This window comes from Scyliorhinus torazame, chromosome 11 (assembly GCF_047496885.1).
Source record: "Scyliorhinus torazame isolate Kashiwa2021f chromosome 11, sScyTor2.1, whole genome shotgun sequence".
NCBI classification, from domain to species: Eukaryota; Metazoa; Chordata; class Chondrichthyes; order Carcharhiniformes; family Scyliorhinidae; genus Scyliorhinus; species Scyliorhinus torazame.
The window spans coordinates 6,227,434-6,250,063 of record NC_092717.1 but is presented as its reverse complement, the minus strand read 5'-3'; the positions used below and the strand labels follow the sequence as shown (position 1 = coordinate 6,250,063).

The following is a 22,630-nucleotide window of genomic DNA, read 5'->3' as shown; positions in this document are numbered from 1 at the left end:
AGGAGAACCCCCACATTTCCCTCAACCTCATTGTAGCTCCAAGCTGTTCCCAATAAAACAGTACCTGTGATTTCAGGCTTTTGGAATTCCAGCTCTTCTGTCAAAACATGACCGGCTGAGTGTCTTGGACGTCATATTCTGTTTTTGGGACGAAAGACTGAACGTTGTGTGGGATACCAAGAGAACGCACGTGCCTGCTCAAGGAGCCACAGGATTTTTTATGTGTACCTGCGTTGGGCAGACAGAGACTCTGTGCAGCGTATCGTACGAAAGGTGGCACCTATGACAATCGGCAGTGTGTCAGTACTACACTAAAGTGACAGCCTCAGTTACACGAGTGGGGCTCAAACCCACAGTCTCCGAGTCAGACATGGGTACAACCACTGTGCCAAACTGACCACAACTTTACTGAGCAGTGTGAAGAACCTGCACAAGGAGAAACGAAACCAGAAATTGGCTAACGGCTCTGATTTAAGCTTTTTAGCTGACTGATACTTTCAATAAATGGTGCTGGAGAGCGAGAAAATTATCTTTTGCATCACGTTTGATTCCCTGCCTCCCCAGCCCCAAGGTCCTCCAAGTCCAACGCGAAATGTCTCACTTCAGCATATAGACAGCATGGGTGTACAGCTGAAAGTTGTTGCTGGTTTGGTATTCTTAACTATAATACTGTCTGTGGAATTTACAGCATTTTCTCTGGGTGGTGGCAGAAGTTGTTCCTCTGAGATTTCTGGTTAAACTGCTGTTCAGCCTCGAATGGTTCTGGAATTTAAAAAAAAGTTTGTATATCTTTAGTATATGTATATACAGTAAAACGGGATAATTGATAACAAAGTTCTGTGCCTGAGGAGAATCATAGTTTTCAGTTTAGAAACTTTGCAGGGTTAAGTAGGAACAAAGCATGAGGTGGGGGTCCCACTTTTCTAAACTTACTCCTGTTGTGTGGATTAAACCCCTACAAAGTTCATGTGTTTCGCACGCATCAGTGTGAATCAAAAGCTTGCCCTCGACGATTGTGGGGTAATACTGTCCCGTAAAAGTCCAGGCTTTTGAAACATGATGTTGTCTTTCAAATGAAAAAAAAATCAATCAAAACACTTGGGGCACACGTGGACGGTGGCAATCATGTTGGGAAATGTGTAGCTTTCTCCTTGAATTAAATTTTGCTTCAATAATTTTTCTCATAAAATGATCAGTTTGAGGTTAAAAATTGGCAGCTGCAAAAGAATTTAGATGAAGGTCAATATTTTCACTGTGGAGTGTGGTCCTGTTGTTACGTCATTGGGGGAAATACTATCAAAAGTCTGTCACTGGGCATTTACACAATATGATGAGACAATTTGGCTGTGTTGACCGAGGAGTTTTGAAATGAAGAGATGGTGGGCGAAATGTTTTAAATGTCGATGATTGGCAAATAGCAAAAGAACAACTATTCTAGAACATTCTGACTCGGCCTGTAAGGGAGAAGAAAATTGACTCAATATCAGCGAGAAATAACATTTAGTATGCATCTTTTCTGTGCGAACATCATGTGAAATGAAAATTGCTTATTGTCACAAGTAGGCTTCAATGAAGTTACTGTGAAAAGCCCCTAGTCGCCACATTCCGGCGTCTGTTCGGGGAGGCTGGTACGGGAACATGTGTTGCCCATAATATACACACAGGCTTTCGTTGGGATTGTCGGGTGAAAGTCGCATCATATTTAGCTTTACCAGAGCCAAGCTAATCGCACATTCTGCAGGGGAAGTACAAATTGTCACCAAAAACTGTAACTCGAAGCTGTAGTGACTGTACCACACATACATTGTTGCTGGACCTCCAGAGCGGAAGTGTGGCTTTATTCAAAAAGTCAAATCCTGCAGGCACTAGAAATTTGAAACAAAAGCAGAAAATGCTGGGAATATTGAAGATGAGGCAAAATTGTTCTCACGAGCAAGGGGGTTGGTAATGAGATTTAAATTAAAATAATTGGGCTAAAGGACTAGAGGCAAAATGAGATTTTTTTTTTAACGCATCGAGTGAGTTGTTGTGATCTGGAAGATTCTGCCTGAAAGGGCAGTGGGAGCAGATTCAATAACTTTCAAAAGGGAATTGGATCGACACTTGGCAGAAAGAATGTGCAGGGCCACGGGGAAAGCGCAGAGGGAGTGGGACTAGTTGAGTAGCTCTTTCATTGGCCTGAAGGATGGGCTGAATGGCCGTCAGTGCTGCATCATTCACTGAATGGGGCAGGCAATGAGGTTGAAAGAAAGTAGCAGAGTTGGTTTTTCAGATGATCCTGGCGTCTAATCCGTTTTGGGAAAGGATCCACAGCTGAAGCATAAACTCGGGAATCTTTTGCTCTGGTTTCCTAATTCCACTGTCACGTGAGGAAAGGTGATTTTTACAAACTTGAAGGCTGTTGTGAAACAAATTAAGAATTCAGAAGCTATGTTTGGTCATGATCCCATGTTAGTAACCATGTACTATAACAGTGTGCACTTGGGGTTTGTCAGGTGTTCCTGATGTGGAGTCCTTTGTGGCAGTACCGTATGGCAGAACAAGTGGATAGCACTGTGGCTTCACAGCGCCAGGGTCCCAGGTTCGATTCCCCGCTGGGTCACTGTCTGTGCGGAGTCTGCACGTTCTCCCCGTGTCTGCGTGGGTTTCCTCCGGGTGCTCTGGTTTCCTCCCACAGTCCAAAGACGTGCAGGTTAGGTGGGATTGGCCATGATAAATTGCCCTGAGTGACCAAAAAGGTTAGATGGGGTTATTGGGTTATGGGTATAGGGTGGAAGTGAGAGCTTAAGTGGGTCGGTGCAGACTCGATGGGCCGAATGGCCTCCTTCTGCACTATGTTCTTTTCTCGCTGTGCTTTGTGCTGTATCATAAATTCAATTTTGAAGCAACCAATACTTTAGGTAAGTCTACAGTTGCTTAAAATGAAAGCTAGTGAGAGTGGTGATTGCCTGAAGGAGGATTGGGTATAAATATTTTGGTGCCACTCGTGTACAACTTACTAATCCTGGCCGGTTAAGACTTTTGTTATTTAAGGGAGGAAAGAGCAGACTATTTGTGATAAGTGAGGCTTGTTTTTGTAAAGGACTCCTCCTGGCAGGTTGCCAATGGATCGGCATTGATCAAATTCACATTGAGGTTGGAGCATTCCGTCTACTGCTCAACTGTTACATGTGGAGCGGCCTTGGCACTATCGTCAGAGCTCTTGAATCCTGAGGGTAGCATTAATTCTGTTTCACAATGTGAACTTGCAGGGGACAATTTGGGTATCTATTAGAAAGACAGAGTGGGCTGTATGTAGAACAGGGAACTTGAGAAAAATCTGAGTGCCACTGTACAACTTGTTCATTAAAAGGAACTTCTGCAGGGTCTGCTGACTTTAGAAACTCACAGCACAGGAGAAAGCCATTCGACCCATCCCACCTGTGCCGGCAGGAAGAGCTGTGCAGCCTAGTCCCACTTTCCAGCTCTTGCTCCGTTATCCTTCGCATCCCCAGTGTACATTCAGGTTTTTGTTTTAAACACTACTTGAAATCTCAGGTTTGTTGACCTCTCTGCTTAGAAAAATAGGGTCCTTCCTATGTATCTGGGTTCCTCAGAGTTTTATACACCTCAATTAAATTTCCCCTCATCTTCTTCCATTTGAAGGAAAGTAGGCCCAGCCTAGTGGCTCTTTCCTGGTAACTCCATTCCGGACAAGAGCCTCGATTTGCTCCTCTGTAATCGCTCTGCTGTGATCACACCCTTCCAGTGAAAAGGTGACCAAAACTGCCCATTTGATCAAACTGCACCGTGTGGCTCAAGACTGAGTTTCACGCCTCCAAACTTTGGGAGTGAGACTGACTGGCCTGGGGAAAAAAATCATATTCCAGCAGTCTTAGATTTTAATAACCCGTCGGAACTAACTCAAATGGCTTGCTCTCTAATGCTGGAAATGTTTCACGATGATGAATATATTTAACACTGCTGCGAATGACGGTGCCCCATATCTCTGGTAATAGGCACACACTCTGCTTCGGCTTCTCCCAAACTGCTGATTTGAAGTTAACTTGTGTCATTGAATCGGAGAGAGAAAGTTGGACTAATTGCTAAAATATTATTCTTGGATTACTGGCTGAGAAAGGTCTGCATTGCAAGAGGAAATTAGACCCATTTCAGCAGCTGAGTGAATTATGGAAATTAGCATGTTAATGTGGTTTTTGAAGTAAATTTATTCTGTGGTCTGTGTACATAACTAACAGTGCCATGGTTACACATGTTGGCTCTGGTGTATTTATTTTTACCATTTGCCCTCATTAGGCTGTTTCTCCTACTATTTACCACATCCTTCCTCAGTTGAGCCAGGGAGGAGTGGCTGAAGTGAACAGCTCACGGTGCAGCTGGGTCATTGATGTGTGAGGCACTCTTTGTGTGGGGTAGGAGTGACTCCACAAGTCTCCATTCTGTGCACATTGTGCAGTTCACAGTTTTTCATCTAGTAACCCAAAAACTGATGTTGTGTTTGCCTGTGCATTCCAAACCAGTCTAATGACCGTCAGGTGAACCTGGGTCAGTGGCCCTGTGAGTTTCACTTCATTTTTTAAAAAAAATCGGCGGTGTCCCGATGATGTACTTGAAGCCCGGAGTCTTGTGAGCAGATCTGTGGGGAGGCGGTGGCATAGTGGTATCATCACTGGACTAGTAAACCAGCGACTCCGAGTAATGAGGACCCAGGTTCAAATCCCACCAATGCAGATGGTGAAATTTGAATTCAATAAAAATCTGGAATTAAAAGTCGAATGATGACTATGAAACCATTGCCGTTAAAACCCATCTGATTCAGTAATGTCCTTTAGGGAAGGAAATCTGCCGTCCTTACCCGGCCTGGCCTACATGTGACTCCAGACCCACAGCAATGTGGTTGACTCTTAACTGCTCCCTCAAGGGCAATTAGGGATGGGCAATAAATGCTGGCACAGCATTCCATGAACGGGAAAAAAATTGATTTCTCTTTATCTTCCATTCTAGATATCTGAATGCCATTCAGACCATGTGTCCACACATCCTTCGTTACCTCACCACAGCAGTCATCACCAACAAGGATGTGCGAAAACGTAGACAGGTCCTGAAGGACTTGGTGAAAGTCATCCAGCAAGTAAGTTCTGCTCATTTCTTTCTTCACAATTCCCTCATTTTTCCAGTGTCTGCACTCCTTCGTTTTCCCCTGATCCTCTTCCCTCCCTCTGATCTTTTGAAATCCAAGCTTATTGCTGCCTGATGGATAGTTTGCAACTTACCAAACATTCTGTCTAGCCTTCGTGCTCTCGTGCACAGTAGCTCTTCAATTCAATAACAACATAGAATTGTAGCTAGCTGCAAACTTGGGCAATAATATTTCTTCAGGAAACTTTGCTGCACTCCCTCTATACTTGCCATATATATTTTCTTGTATAAGGAGACAAAAACTGAGAACACTACTCCAGGTGTGGTCTCACCAAGGCCCTGCACAGCTACATCAAGACATCTTTGCTCCTGTACTCATGGTCTCTTGCAATGAAGGCCAATGCACCATTTGCCTTCCTAACTGCTTGCTGTACCTGCATGCTTGCTTTCAGTGACTGGTGTACTAGGGCGCCCAGGTCCTTTTGGTATGTCAACATTTCCCAATCTATCACTATTTAAACAATACTCTGCCATTCTATTTCTCCGTCCCAAGTGTATAACTTCACATTTATCCACATTATACTGCATCTGCCATATATTTGCTCACTTACTCAACTTGTCTAAATCACTTTGAAGCCTCTTAACGTCGTCCTCACCACTCCCATTCCCACCAAATTTTGTGTCATCAGCAAACTTGGAGATATTACTTTTGATTCCCTTACCCAAATCATTGATGCATATTATGAATAGCTGGGGCCCAAACACTGATCCCACTAGTCCCTGCCTGCCACCTCGAAAAAGACCCATTGAAAATGAAATGAAATGGCGGTTGCGGCGATGACCAGCTAAGCCGCACGTTTCGGCGGCTCCAGCTCCAACGGACCTTCGGGCTCTTTTAAGAGCCCCAACGGGAAATTTTCGCGCGACGAAACCCGGTGTGGGGTGAGTTAATAGGGAGTCGTCCCCCCCAACGAGTCCCCCCCCCCAAACGAAAGAGGAAAATATCGGCGGCGGCGGCTGCAGCGCGAGGAATCCTCGACGATGGGGACAGAAAGGAAAAAGAAACAAGATGGCGGCGGAGAAAGCCCAGGCGACATGGGGGCCCGATCAAGACGAATTCCTAAGACGGTGTGTGGAGCTACTAAAGAAGGAGGTGCTGACCCCGATGCTACAGGCAATTGAGGGGCTTAAGGAGGCACAAAGGACCCAGGAGACAGAGCTCCGCGTGGTGGAGCAGAAGGTGACGGATAATGAGGACGAGATCCTGGGCCTGGCGGTCAAAACACAGATGCACGAGGCGCTCCACAAAAAGTGCATTGAAAGGATTGAGGCCCTAGAAAACAGAGCACGAAGGAAGAACCTTCGGATTCTGGGTCTCCCTGAGGGAGTGGAAGGAGCGGACTGCGGGGCTTACGTGAGCACGATGCTAAGCTCGCTGATGGGAGCTGAGGCCCCTTCGGGCTCCTTAGAAGTGGAGGGGGCTCATCGGGTCCCGGCGAGGAGACCAAAAGCGGGAGAACCACCTAGGGCGACAATCATGCGATTTCGCCGCTTTAATGATAGAGAAGTAGCTCTGAGATGGGCCAAAAAGGTACGGAGTAGTAGATGGGAGAATGCAATGGTACGGGTGTACCAGGATTGGAGTGCGGGGGTGGCGAGAAGGAGGGCGAGTTTTAATCGAGCCAAGGAGGTGTTACACAAGAAGAAGGTGAAGTTCGGGATGCTGCAGCCGGCACGACTATGGGTCACGTACCAGGAGAGACGGCACTACTTCGAAACGGCGGAAGAAGCATGGACCTTTATTAAAGATGAGAAATTGGATCGGAACTGAGGGACTGATATTACAGGGAAATGTTACTGTCGATGTATATAGAGAAGTAAATTGGGAAGGGGGGAGACACCAAGAAATGTGGGCGCCGGTGGGGGGGGGGGAAAGAAGGGACATAGGCGGATGATGAGGAATGGGAGTGGGGTGGGAAAGGGAGCTGCGCCACGAGGCGGGTCAGCTACAGAGATGTTCCCGCGCCAGAAAGATAATGGCAGGAAGATAGGCGCAAGGTAGATGGGAGTTCCCCACACGGGGGGGTCAAGGAGTGAGCAGGAGAAGCCGGGGTCAGTTGAAGTCAGCTGACTTGCGGAAGTAATATGGGGGGAGCAATCACGCTAGAGGGGGATCTAGCCGGGGGGTTGGGGGGGGGGGGGGTGGGGGGTGGGGGGAGAATAACTGGGTTGCTGCTGCAGAAATCAAAGAGGAACTGGCTAAAGAAAGGGTGGTCGGGGCTGGAATGCGACACCTGGGGAACGAGTGGGAGCGCGGAATCGGGGCATGGGACTGGCCTTGAGAAGGTGATGGCTAGTCGACACGGGAAGGGGGCAGGTAGCCCCCTAGTGAGGCTGATCACGTGGAACGTGAGGGGCCTAAATGGACTGATTAAAAGGGCCCGAGTGCTCGCGCACTTGAAAGGACTGAGGGCAGACGTGGCTATGCTGCAGGAGACGCAACTGAAGGTGGCGGACCAAGTTAGGTTAAGGAAAGGATGGGTGGGACAGGTGTTCCATTCAGGGCTAGATGCAAAGAATAGAGGGGTGGCCATACTGGTGGGGAAACGGGTAGCATTCGAAGCAAGGAGCATTGTAGCAGATAGTGGAGGCAGATATGTAATGGTGAGTGGCAGGCTGGAGGGAATGGAGGTTGTGTTGGTTAACGTATATGCCCCGAATTGGGACGATGCGGGATTTATGAGGCGGATGCTGGGACGTATACCGGACCTGGAAGTAGGAAACTTGATATTGGGAGGAGACTTCAACACCGTGCTGGACCCAGGGTTAGATAGATCCAGATCTAAGACCGGAAGAAGGCCGGCAGCGGCCAAGGTGCTTAAGGGGTTTATGGACCAAATGGGGGAGTGGATCCATGGCGATTTCTTAGACCGAGGGCCAGGGAGTTCTCCTTCTTCTCCCATGTTCATAAAGTGTACTCCCGGATAGATTTCTTTGTTTTGGGAAGGTCGTTGATCTCGAGGGTGGAAGAAGCTGAGTATTCAGCCATAGCTATTTCGGATCATGCCCCACATTGGGTGGACCTGGAACTAGGAGAGGAGAGGGAGCAGCGAGCACTCTGGCGATTAGATGTGGGATTGTTGGCGGATGAGGGAGTTTGTGGAAGAGTGCGGGGATGTATCGAGAGGTACCTGGAGGCCAATGACGACGGGGAGGTCCGAGTGGGAGTAGTATGGGAAGCACTAAAGGCGGTGGTCAGAGGAGAGCTGATCTCCATCAGGGCCCACAAAGGGAAAACAGGCCAAGGAAAAGGAAAGACTACTGGGGGAGATCTTAAGGGTGGACAGGGAATTTGCGGAGACCCCGGAGGAGGGACTGTACAGGGAGAGACGACGACTCCAGACGGAGTTCGACCTTCTGACCACCAGGAGGGCGGAGGTGCTGTGGAGGAAGGCACAGGGGGTGCGGTATGAGTATGGGGAAAAGGCTAGTCGTCTGTTGGCCCATCAGCTGCGAAACAGGACAGCGGCGAGGGAGATAGGGGGAATTGGAGACAAAAAGGGAGCTACGGTGCGGAGAGCAGGGAAGATAAACGGGGTGTTTAAAACCTTTTACGAAAGACTTTATAGGTCCCAACCCCCGGAGGGAAAAGAGGAGATGCGGCAGTTCCTGGACCAATTAAGGTTCCCGAGGGTGGAGGAGCAGGCGGCGGAAGGCCTGGGGGCACCAATTGGGGTGGACGAGGTTACCAAGGGGCTGGGGAATATGCAGGCAGGGAAGGCTCCGGTACCAGATGGGTTCCCGGTGGAATTTTATAGAAAATATGTGGACCTGTTGGCCCCGCTGTTGGTGAGGACGTTTAATGAGGCCAGGGAAGGAGGGACTCTACCCCCGACAATGTCGGAGGCGACGATATCGCTAATTTTGAAGCGGGATAAAGATCCGCTGCAGTGCGGGTCCTATAGGCCTATTTCACTATTAAATGTGGACGCCAAATTGCTAGCAAAGGTGCTGGCATCGAGGATAGAGGACTGTGTCCCGGGGGGTGGTGCACGAAGACCAGACAGGGTTCGTAAAGGGGAGACAACTAAATGTCAACGTGCGACGGCTATTAGGGGTGATAATGATGCCCCCAGTAGAGGGGGAGGCAGAGATAGTGGCGGCAATGGATGCAGAGAAGGCATTTGACAGGGTGGAGTGGGAGTACCTATGGGAGGTGCTAAGGAGGTTCGGGTTCAGGAACGGGTTTATTAGCTGGGTCAAACTCCTTTATGGGGCCTCAACGGCAAGTGTGGTCACGGGTCGGCAAAGATCGGAGTATTTCCGACTATATAGGGGAACAAGACAGGGATGCCTGCTATCTCCATTACAGTTCGCGTTGGCAATTGAACCACTGGCCATGGACTGAGAGACTCCAGGAAATGGAGAGGGGTGATTAGAGGGGGAGAAGAACACCGAGTGTCGCTCTACGCGGATGACCTACTGTTGTATGTGACGGACCCAGTGGGGGGGATGACAGATATTGAGGGAGTTCGGAGATTTCTCGGGATATAGGCTTAACATGGGGAAGAGTGAACTTTTCGTGATACACCCTGGGGACCAGAGTAGAGAGATAGAAGGCTTGCCTCTAAGGAAAGTGGAAAGAAACTTCCGATACCTGGGGATTCAGATCGCCAGGAGCTGGGGAACCTTGCACAGACTTAATCTGACACGATTGGTAGAACAAATGGAAGTGGACTTCAAGAGGTGGGACATGCAGCCACTGTCGTTGGCGGGCAGAGTGCAGGCAGTAAAGATGATGGTCCTCCCGAGGTTCTTATTTGTATTCCAATGTCTCCCTATACTAATTACTAAGGCCTTCTTTAAAAAAATAGACAGGAGCATCACGAGCTTCGTGTGGGCAGGGAAAGTCCCGAGGGTAAGGAGGGGGTTCTTGCAACGTAGCAGAGACAGGGGGGGACTGGCGCTGCCGAATTTGGGTGACTACTATTGGGCCGCCAATGTGGCGATGATCCGTAAATGGATGATAGAGGGAGAGGGAGCGGCGTGGAAAAGACTGGAGAGAAAGTCCTGTAAAGGGACGAGTCTAGAGGCGCTGGTGACGGCGCCGCTACCGCTCTCACCAAAATTTTTTACCACAAACCCAGTGGTGGCGGCAACATTAAATATCTGGGGACAATGGAGGCGACAGAGAGGTGTGCTGGGAGCCCTGGTGGGGTCCCTAGTCAGGAACAACCATAGGTTTGCCCCAGGGAGGATGGATGGAGGATTCCAGAGCTGGCACCAGTTGGGAATTAGGAGGGTGGGAGATTTATTTATAGACGGGATTTGCGAGCTTGGGAGCGTTGGAGGAAAAGTATAAGCTGCCCCGGGGAAACTTTTTTAGGTATATGCAGGTGAGGGTGTTCACAAGACAACAGGTGAGGGAATTTCCATTGCTCCCGACACAGGGGATCCAGGATAGAATGCTCTCGGGGGTGTGGGTCGGGGAGGGCAAGGTGTCAGAGATACACCGAGAGATGAGAGAAGAGGGGGAGGAGCTGGTGGGCGAACTAAAAGGAAAGTGGGAAGAAGAGCTCGGGGAGGAGATAGAGGAGGGTATGTGGGCTGATGCCCTAAGCAGGGTAAACTCCTCTTCCTCGTGCGCCAGGCTTAGCCTGATTCAATTCAAGGTGCTACATAGAGCACACATAACGGGAGAAAGGTTGAGCAGGTTCTTCGGAGTGGAGGACAAGTGGACAAGTGGGGAGGTGCGGCGGGAGCCCGGCAACCACACACATGTTTTGGTTGTGCCCGGCACTGGAGGGGTATTGGAGGGACGGGAGTGATTTCGAAGGTGGTGAAGGTCCGGGTCAAACCAGGCTGGGGGCTAGCTTTATTTGGAGTTGCGGATGAGCCGGGAGTGCAGGAGGCGAAAGGGGCCGATGTCGTGGCCTTTGCGTCCCTAGTAGCCCGGCGCAGGATTTTACTCATGTGGAAGGAGGCAAAACCCCCCGGACTGGAGGCCTGGATAAACGATATGGCGGGGTTCATTAAACTGGAGTATATGAAGTTTGCGCTGAGAGGATCGGCTCAAGGGTTCACCAGGCGGTGGCAGCCATTCCTCGACTACCTAGGGGAACGTTAGAGGGAAGATAGATGACCGGCAGCAGCAACCCGGGGGGGGGGGGGGGGGGGGGGGGGGGAGTTTTATTTTATGTTAATTGTTTAGTTTACCATGTTGGTTAGTTACTTGTTATTAGACTGTGGTTATTATGTTACATGTACTGCTAAAAAAAAAATTTTTTTTTTTTTTCTTATGTTCGATGTGTAAGGGGAAAAAATTGTGATCGAAAAATTTTCAATAAAATATATTTTATAAAAAAAAAGAAAATGAAATGAAATGAAAATTGCTTATTGTCACAAGTAGGCTTCAAAGTTACTGTGAAAAGCCCCTAGTCGCCACATTCCGGCGCCTGTTCGGGGAGGATGGTACGGGAATTGAACAGTGCTGCTGGCCTGCCTGGGTCTGCTTTAAAAGCCAACGATTTAGCCCAGTGTGCTAAACCAACCTCATTTATTCCTTCTCTCTGTTTCCTGGCTGCTACCGATTCTTAATCCATGCCAATATGTTACCCCCCCCCCCCAAACCTTTGTGCTTTAATTTTACGACTAACCTCTTAAGGGGTCTTTATCAAATACTTTCTGAAAATACAAATACATCACTTCCACTAGTTCACCCATATCTATTCTACGAGTTACGTCCTCATCCACCATGATTCTTCTTTCATAAATCCATGTTGACTTTGTCTAATTCTGTTGATATTTTCGCAGTGTCCTGTTATCACATCCTTCATAACCGGCTCTAGCATCTTCCCTGATCGGCTAACAAGTCTGTAATTCCCTCTGGTGTCCCTCCATTTATTAAGTAGCGGGTTTACCCTCCAATCTGCTGGGACTGTTCCAGAATCGAGACCATTTTGAAAGATTAAAACCGCTTATCGAGCCCTGGGGATTCATCCACTTTCAACCCCATTAATCTCTAATCATCATCGCTTGGTCAGGTGCTGTTTAATTTCTGGAGCAGCCAGTATTGGGGAAATGAGATGTGGCCATACTGTGCAGTAAGATTAAAACACAACAGATGTAACCTGAAAACTTTGCAGGTGCATTCCTTCTGTATGTCTGCCTTGAAACATTTGGAACAAAGAACAAAGTACAGATTTCGGAATTCAAAAATTTTGTGTCTCAACGAAATATCCCGCTGAGTATTGTACTTAAAACCACATTGCCATTCTCAAAATAAGTGGCTGGCATATTAGAAGAATAATGGCATTTCTCTCTTCCCCAGTGGAGATGCATGAATATTTTAAATTTCTGTTGCAACTGAAGATTCAAAATACATCTCTGGTGAGAAATGGGGGCCCTCCTTTGAGAAGGAAGGATGTTCAATCCCAGAAGACAAATTGATCTCCGCGTTTCAAGTGTGAAATTCCATTTCTCTCCTTGCTCTCTGATGCTGCAGCTTTTGCAGAGCCTTCAAGCAACTCTTAGGGATGTTGTAGTAGAACAGGGCAGCAATAAGAGAGCCAGAAGACTTGTGTCCTTCATTCTGATCTTGGGGATGACCTTGTTTCAATGCTTATTGCCCAGTCACTAACTGCAGGGAGGAATTTCATACGATTCAAGCCCCATCCAACCCCTGATACATTTGACAAAGAGTGATCCAAACTCGGAACGTTCGTTCCCATTTCTCACGACGGATGGTGTCAGACCTGCTGAGATTGTCCAGTATTTTCTGCTTTTGCCCCCAATACATCTCAACCCACCCACCTTGCTCTTGCTGGCCTGTTAATTACCTTCCTGCTTTAGCAATCTCTGAATTGCCAATTTAAACCCGTGTTTATTACCGAGTTATCCGAAGTGTTACTGTTCCTCCGTTCTAATGCTCTTTTGTTTTGTGATTTATAGAAAAAGATTGAGGTTGTTGAATGTTTTTGATATTTTCATCATAACCAGGCAGTATATCATCTGAAACATGCCTTCTTGTCTGTGGTGTAAGGGCAGCACGGTAGCACAAGTCGATAGCACTGTGGCTTCACAGCGCCAGGGTCCCAGGTTTGATTCTCCGCTGGGTCATTGTCTGTGCGGAGTCTGCACGTTCTCCCCGTGTCTGCGTGGGTTTCCTCCGGGTGCTCCTGTTTCTTCCCACAGTCCAAAGATGTGCAGGTTGGGTGGGTCGGCATGCTAAATTGCCCTTGGTGTCCAAAAAGGTGTGGACGGGTTATTGGGTTACGGGGATAGGGTGGAAGTGAGGGCTTAAGTGGGTCAGTGCAGACTCGATGGGCCGAATGCCTGCCTTTACACTGTATGTTCCATGTGTACCTGGATCACATGATAAGCTTATCAGTTATCATCTTGTGGGATGCTCAGAATGTTTCCAAGGCCAAGTGACTCATGCCCACTGGCTAAAACTAATGGTGAAATTTATTTACAGCTTAAATTAAACTAATGGAACAAAACAGGGAGTATAAAGCAAAAATAAAATTTATGAATAAGGAGATTAATTAATTATTTCTTGTGCAGAGTAATAAGCGGTCGGACTTTTAGATCAAAGTATTCTGTAGATCTGAATGATGCATTGTTGATCATGGGTGGTGTGAAATGTTCAGCATGACAGTACATTGTGATGCTCCAGCCAGAAATAAAGCCTGTTGTAGCAGTAATACATCCGTAATTGCCACAATGGTGAGGAGAACTGTTTATTGTGCCAGTGAACGCGTGTTCACATATGATCAGGACTGTTCATACCTGCCAAAACTTGCAATATACATAATTTAATTAGCAATTTAAAACATGCAGAAATGATCAATTTGGCATCTTTTACCCTATTGACTCTCCATCTCCATTTTTACAAATGCATGAGGAAATTTGGTTCAAGCTATTTCATAACTGGAGGAAACGACATAGCGAAATCTTCCCATTTTGTCTCAAATCTTTGTTGCAATATGAAAAGCATCCGGTATCGCTGTAGGAACTAGATTGGATTTAGTAGCTGAGATACCGTTTCTTGTCCAAGCATTCTCCCTGACTTATTGCTCGCAGTAGCTAGTGGAAGGAGTTGGTCGTGAAGCAGAGATATGTGGATGAGTACACAAGTGAGAGAGAAATGAGAACTCGGCAGCCCGGCCCCGAAGTTGGATATCATGATGCAGCTGGTAGTGTTGCTTTCTTATGGAAGAAATTAAGGAAGCTTGCTATGATTTTAAAACTTAAAAGTTAAGCATTATGCATTTGCTTACCTAAAGGAGAAGGTGCAAAGTCTTTTAATTTAGTTTGCACTCCAGAAAGCTTTGTTATACTATTGCATTCAGTGGTATAGAGATTGCCAGGTGTTTATTGTACTGGATTGATTTCAGGTACTTCAGCAAGTGTCACATAGCAGAGTATTCTATAATGGAAGACCCTGTTTGAAAAGCGATCGCGAGAAGGTTGATCTGTTGAATTATGTTTTGCTCCGATTCATCATTAAGATTAAAGCTAGGGTACGGTTTGATTGCTCTTTGGATTGAAGATATCCTGTATTCTTATTGTTATGCAATAGTGAACGTGGAAGAGATTGAGGGACCCCTTTTCTGAATGTGTTCGCAATGCTACTTCCAGAACATAAGCATGTTCAATTCATTTCCCAATTGCCAGACCTGTGCCTTTTGAGTCTTGGTGACATTGCTTTCATTACATGCCTATCAAGCTTTATATTATGTGCAGATAGTATATCAGAAATGGCGAAAGGGCTAGAAAACAATACGTTAGTCAATCTGTTCTGCAGCAACTGAAGTATTAAATTATTTGGGTAATATTACAAGAAATAATGTGTCCTCATTACATCACTTGTGTTATTGTGCTGATCCTCTGTAACATCACACTTCTGTCCTTCACCTTCATCTGATGCAGTATTCATCAGCCGTTTCTTAGATCATTCTCCCAATATTTTCCAGTTTAAAATGTGGCTTTAAATCCCACATGTTTAAAATATTTGAGCACGATGCCTGGATTGGCTGACAAGTTAAGAACGTGTACATGTGATTTAATGTGGACTATGTCTGCAACCTTTTTTGCCCCCTTTGCCTTTAAATTGATGCGTGGCATTTAAATCCAATTAATCTCAAACCTTTAAACCGGACCTTCAAGAAACGCCACTTTCATGCTTTAATGCAATTTGTATAGTGACTACATTTTTAGAAATTGCAACAGATTGCATGGCCCACCTGCAGCCCAAACTGAGAGCTCTTTAAGCAAACCAAGCGTTGGATTGCTGCCATGTGGTGTTTATTATCATCTGCAGCCATTTCATTGAGTCCAAGAATTGTGATAGCCTTACTGGATTATTGTGATAATTGTTGTGATAGTCTGACTGTTGTTAAATTGCTGTTGCATTTGCAAACCCAGCAACAATCTTAGCATAGTTATATTGGTATGAACATAGAACATACAGTGCAGAAGGAGGCCATTCGGCCCATTGAGTCTGCACCGACCCACTTAAGCCTTCACTTCCACCCTATCCCTGTAACCCAATAACCCCTCCTAACCTATTTGTACACCAAGGGCAATTTATCATGGCCAATCCACCCAACCTGCACGTCTTTGGACTGTGGGAGGAAACCGGAGCACCCGGAGGAAACCCACGCACACACGGGGAGAACGTGCAGACTCCGCACAGACAGTGACCCAGCGGGGAATCGAACCTGGGACCCTGGCCACAGTGGTATCAATTTGTACTACCGTGCTGCCCCTCTGTTGCTTGTACCTTCTGTTTTTAACATATCAATAGGAGAGCAAGCTCACCTGGCGTCACTGTGAATAAATACACTGATGATAGAGACTGAACTCTACAAGTGGGATCTTCTGTTTGATCCCAGCTCCGCTGTATTAGTTGAAGTCCAGAAAGTCACATTCTGCTGGATAGGCAAGAGAGAAATTTGAGCCAAGGATCCTGTCGCTGATTGCTGTCCACTGACACTAGCTGAAGAGTACATGCCTGCGGGCAGTGGGTGTGATGCTTTTGTGCTTTCGTACTGAATAAGGCTTGGGCACCCATGCTTCCCAAGGACATGCTTAAAACGTGCCCACTTGATAAAGGGTTGCTGGTGTCAATGGAACCAAGTCAAACGGGTTGTTGCCTTCAGGAGAAAGTGGAGGCTGAGTAGGTGTAGCAAGAAACCCGAGAACAAGTGAATCATTGTCAAAATGACATTCTCTCGAGAGAAAAATACCTCGAGCATTTGACGTTGAAATCTACCTAACTAATTTTTAGCAACCTGGTGAACTGAATTTTACCTTTCTGTTTAATGTGAAAGTTTAGGATACAAGATCTGGAAGTCTTTTAACAAGGGTGGAATAGGTTAGACACCAAATTACATTTAACCAATTGCCAATTCAGTTAAGTGTTTTTGGTCACGTGGATCTGTGAAATTCATTGTTTATGTGAGTTTTCTCAATCTATTTTCCATCAGCCACTAAATGGCGCAAATCCACCTCTTTAAATGTATTAGAATTCCAATCCATGAATTGAACCCCAACTCTAATTGATGAACCGGTTCCATCTTTGAGCACTCCATTTGGCACTATCCTCCAAACTTGATCAGCACTTGGTGGAAAGTGTGGTTCCACTGGCCGGCTTTCCATCCTTAAATTTAATAATAATAATAAACCTGATACAAAAACAAACTGTTGGGAGAGGATATTGAATGAAGTTTGCTGCAGTGCTGTTTCTCATGGATCTATTCTCTTTGTAACTCAAACTATTTTAAAGTCTCAGACTGGAGTTTGTTTTTTGGACGTTACTGTTTCCACAGACTTAGAGAAAGTGTCACTGATTTTTGTTGCCAGAAAAAGTGCGGCTAAGTTAAATGTTCCAAGTCCAGTTCTTCTTGGATTTGCCGTTTCTAACTTCTGAGCACCATTGATTCAATGTAGATCGTATGCAAGATAAAAACTTTCTATTATCCCAAGTGCAGTATTTCGTTGGTCATATGACTTTGTTCCAAGATGAAAGGAGAAAATGCAAATCTGAAATGAAAGCGAGAGTAAATTTGGAAATGAGTAATCGATCAGTCAGCACCAGCTGAGAAAAAAAACACAGATTCAAATGTTCCGCATGTGCACCCTTCATTGGACAAGCAGCATTGCAATTCTCCAGGGTGTCATTAATCCACCTATTCTGCTTCAATTGCATCTTCAATTAAAGTCCCTAAATCATTACCATGGCTGTGGAGTGTTGGTATTGACGGTTAAAAATCTAGCAGCACCAAACGCCCACTCCTGCCCCCCCCTGTGCTCTTTGGTATGCTGTTGTAAGGGTCCTTCCTGTTGATTTCCTTTCCTACAACTTTACTTTTGCTGTCATCATTTTGAACATGGATACTTAATGAGCATATACCTTAACGTTGAGCAAAGAAGAAAGGAATTCAAAAGTTACAAAAGAGAACGTTGTGCTAGCTTTCGAGCAACAGAACTCCGACTTTGTGGCACCCAAGAGATGGGGTGGGACTTGATTGGATTGGTTGGCTGGTGGCCAATCAATTGGCCAAAAGGTGTATTCTGCCCAGTAACAGGAAGTGATTGGATCCTTCCTCTTGCTCGCTCTCTTTCCCTATTCTCTCGCCGCTCTCTCTCGTGCTCTCTGTCTCTCTCTCTCTCTCCACTCCCCCTCAAACACAGACTCTTAACTTTTATTTATTACTTTCACCCTCTCTTCCCCTTTGTTTGTCCCGTGTGTATAGAGGGTGAGGGCAAGTTAAAGTGGAGGATTAAGATTTAGATAATAGTTGACCAGCTGTATTTGCTGCATGTTTCATTATAGTTCTTGTTACAAATAAAAAGTAATTGTGTTTAAATTTACAAACCCTAATTTACAATTATTATGCAGCCAAGGGCACGGTAGCACAGTGGTTAGCACTGTTGCTTCACAGCTCCAGGGTCCCAGGTTCGATTCCCGGCTTGGGTCACTGTCTGTGCGGAGTCTGCACGTTCTTCCTGTGTCTGCGCGGGTTTCCTCTGGGTGATCCGGTTTTCTCCCACAGGTCCTGACAGACGTGCTTTTAGGTGAATTGGACATTCTGAATTCTCCCTCATCCAACAGGCGCCGGAATGTGGCAACTAGGGGATTTTCACAGTAACTTCATTGCATTGTTAATGTAAGCCTACTTGTGACAATAATAAAGATTATTATTATTAAGACTGTGAATTTTTCTAAGATTTATTGGTTAATTTAATTGTGTTGCGACTCAGGGTAAGGGGGGCTGGAAGTGACCGTTCCTTAGCCCAGGGTGGCGCAACACTGGACCCTGCTTTGATCTCTTAAGTTCTATAAATCCTTGCTTGTTCCCACTTGAGCCCAAGCTCTCCGGACTTGAGTTTGTGTTGCTTTGTTTTTTGGGGGGTGGTATTTGTCAGGCAAACCAAAACCATGTGAGTTTCTTAAACACGTGTTGGATATCTGGCCAAAAATCGATTTACACATTTCAGCCTAGCTCCGTCAGAGTATAGATTTTGGCTTGGTTTTATGAAAAAACACTCATGGAATTGTTTAGCAATTACTTTGCCAGCTTAAATCAATTTCGCTATTTTATAATTTATGTTTTTATCCGGTGTCAAAGGTAAAAGTTGACATGTTATAAAAAACCCATTTTCAAGACTAAATAGAAATTTTAAAATGTTTTAAAATTTGGTGTTTGTTGATCTAGTTCACTTCCTTGGATTATAACATCCTTGCTATGGAATATACTTGAACTGCTTTCTGATACATTTTTATTTCTTTGCCTTGCACTTAAAAGGGAGTATTGTACTCTGAACAGTTGTCTGACTTATTGTAATATTGTAACATAGGAACTATGATCTCACTCTCTGCAATGAGTATTGATGGAAATGTTATCCTTTGATGCCTATTAAACATCCAAGCGTGTTACTTCAGTGTGTCAGACACAATCGCTGTTGTTTGTAACTACTTGAGCAGCCCGCTTTCCTTTTCCCTGACTCATTCCAATCAGCTGCTGACGAACATTGTACGGAAGGGGTGAATTTTTGGACAAGTCTAACATGAATCAGGACCTTTTATTAGTATATATTTTTTTACAAATAACGAGACAAAAAACTTCACAGCAGAACAAGTATTACTGCAAATGTAAGAACAAGCAACACAGGATAACTTCAGAACAACAGGCTTTTTTTCAATGTTTTAACAAATAAATTCAGAGTACCCAATTATTTTTTTTCCAATGAAGAGGGAATTTAGTGTGGCCAATCCACCTAACCGGCACATCTTTGGGTTGTGGGGGTGAAACCCGTGCAAACATGGAGAGAATGTGCAAACTCCACACGGACAGTGACCCGTTGCCGGGATCGAACCTGGGTCCTCAGCGCCGTGAGACAGCAGTGCTAACCACTGCGCCACCATGCCACCCTCAGAACAACAGACTTTAACAATTAGTGCCTCCTGTTTTAATACAAGATCATTCAGAACGTGGGAGTTAGAGGATAAGACCATATAAATACAATAGGAAATTATCTCAGGCCGCACACCTTTATGGCGAGATCAAGACTAACAATATGGCTCATGGGAAATTTTGCAGGACTAGGTCAGACAAGGCAGAGCATATAAATTTGAGATAGGGGACCGCACTTAATGGAATTCACTAGACTTGGAATGGATCACAAATGTCAGGAATTTCATAGGAATACACTTCATAATTAAATTATGCCAGTTTTGAATTGAAGAATGCTTGTTGCTGATCCAGGAACAGAGGATATTTTCATGGCCTGCGAATGTTAAACAACCTTTCTTCATTCTCCCAGCTGGAAGACCCAGCATTAGGACCAAAGGATCAAATTCTAAAACTCTTGTCAAATATCCTCTCAAGCTCCTTAACTCCACCGGACCAATAGGACTGAATTTTAACACTGGTCCAGACATGGTGGATATAATCACCTTCGGCTATCGGCACTTTAGGCACATTGGGGATATAGCAGAATCAAACCCGTGTCTCAATCTCGGCGTGATGTGCAAACACTGCAGTACCTTGAACTGAGTCTCCTTCATTCTGTTACATACCAAATGTTTACTGGCGTAATCCCATATACTTCCCCATGGCTCCTCATCAATATTAGTTGCCACATCTTTTTCCCAAAACTGCCAAGTACCCAATGCACTAACATCTAGAACACAAGGTATCATGAAACTTGCTAACTAACTGTTTCGGCACCGCAGAAATCAGGATTTTTGCCACCGGGCAAATCGATGAGTTAAGACACTTTATTGGCTTATTCAGATAAAGTCTCTTGAGTTGCAGGTACTTAAAAAAGGAATGCCTCAATATGGCAAGTTGATATAGCTGCTCAAAGGATGACAGGGAAGCAACACTGAACATATCTCCCAGCCTACAAATGCCTCCATCTCCTCCAAGTATCGAATCCATGGTCTGTAAAACCTGGTGGGAGGTCCAGGCTGCCCTGAATGGGAGAAAGAGTGGGTTAGTTTAGATCTCCCTTCTAGTTGACTTCTGCTCGCTGAGTATCAATAATAATTGGACTGTCACACCTAACAGAACCTGTCCCCATAAAACAACGGTAAACCGACTGGTCTGCTTCACTATTGATCCAAATGGAGGCAGGGTCCTTCCTAACCCAATCCCTCATAAGCCTAACATGAGAGGCTCATTTGTATCATCTAATATTTGGATCCCCAAATCCCCCATGGAACTTGGGAGTTGCAGCTTGGCAGACTTCGAAATAAACTAATCATTCCATTAATCTTCTTTAACACTCCAGCAGACAACAAAATTGGCAACATCTGCAAGGGATACAGCAATCTAGACAATACTTTCATCTCAACTAAAGCAGTCCTACCAGCCATGATACCGACAGGGATGACCCAACGAGTCAAATCCCACCTTGTCAATGCAATCAACTGAGGGAAGCTTAAATTAAAAAATTATTTTATTGCAAACCAGTATCAAAGCAGGTTACGACAAATAAACACTCCGGGAAACATCCTTCCCAGCAATCAACTATACAGTCTGTACAAATTTTCCCCCTTTTTTCACCCCCTCGTCCCCGCAACGAACAGCTCCTCAAACACGGTCACAATCATCCCCTACCTTTTCTCAAACCTCTCTGCAGAGCCCCTTAATTCATACTTTAATCTTCTCCAACCATAGGAAGTCGTACAGGTTAGCCAACCAAGCCGCTACCCCCGATGGTGATGCCGACCGCCAGTCCAGTAAAATTTGCTGCCTTACAAGCAGAGGGGCGAAGGCCACGACATCGGCCTTCCTCCTCTCCATGAGCTCCGGCTTCTCTGAAACCCCAAATATCGCCACCAAAGGGTCCGGATCCTCCACCTCCAACTGAGGGAAGTTGGCCCCATAGTTGTTTGAAAGAGGGGGTAATTTCAACACCCAAATACGTAAACCGCAATGGGGGCCTCCTAAAGAAAAAATTGACAAGGCAGGGGGGAGGTCCACCCCTTAAATCTCTCACCGGCTTGGCTTCCGACTTTGTAAAATGAATCTTATAAACCGGAAAAGGCACACTAATTTATAATAGCGAGGACTGAAACATCCAACTTCGACACAAACAGCAGCACATCATCAGCATAAAGCATGATCTTGTACTGCTACTCCCCACAGCTCAACCCTGATATCAGGGGATCCTGCCTATAGCCACCGCTAGTGGCTCTACGGCCTGCACAAACAAGGGGAACGGAGAGCCTCCTGGCCTTGTCCCTCTCTGAAGGCTAAAGTCTCAGATCTAAGGCCATTTGTGTGCACTGCTGCTAAGGACCTACAACACCTGAACCCAGTGTTCCCCGCCCAATCCAATCTCTAGAGTGTGTAAATTAGATAATTCCATTACACTCGATCAAAGGCTTTATCCGTGTCCAAGGAGATCATCAACCCATCCAACGCCTGCTTCTGTAAAGCTTGGATCACATTCAGCAACCATCTGACATTATTACTAGAAAAGTGACCCTTTATGAACCCAGTCTGATCCTCCTGAATGATCAGTGGAAGAATTCTGCCTTGAAAATCAGGGAGATATTTGCTTCCCGAAGTATTGTGGTAACAGACCTGCTTTGAAGGATGACCGTACATACAAACCAATGGCACTATTAACAGGTCCTTATATTCCCTATACACTCACACCCAAAACCATCTGGCCCAGGGTCTTTACCCGTCTGAAACTCCCTAATGGCCACAGCCACCTCACTTCTAGAGATTAGGAGTATTAAGGGCCAGACATTGATCCGCCAAAGCCACAGGGAGCTTGAGGCAATAAAAAAAGCTTGTCAACACTTGCCCATACTTGTCAACATTTCACCAGACTGACCCAATTTGCTTAATTCAGCATAAAACCCCCTACACGTCCTATTAATATCTTTGGTTTTCATTAACCTATCACCCCTAGAGTTTCAGATAGAGAGGATAGATTCAGCCCTCTTCTTGTCATAATGCTA

At 45.7% G+C, this 22,630-nt stretch overlaps 1 protein-coding gene across 1 annotated transcript in view; it reads left to right on the top strand.

Annotated features, from left to right (window-relative positions):
- Positions 1–22,630, top strand: part of eif3eb (eukaryotic translation initiation factor 3, subunit E, b) — a 173,713-nt gene that overhangs the window by 65,766 nt on the left and 85,317 nt on the right. The window contains exon 8 of the mRNA XM_072466877.1: positions 5,005–5,131. Within this exon, the coding sequence (XP_072322978.1) occupies positions 5,005–5,131 (127 nt within the window). The remainder of the gene's footprint in view (positions 1–5,004; positions 5,132–22,630) is intronic.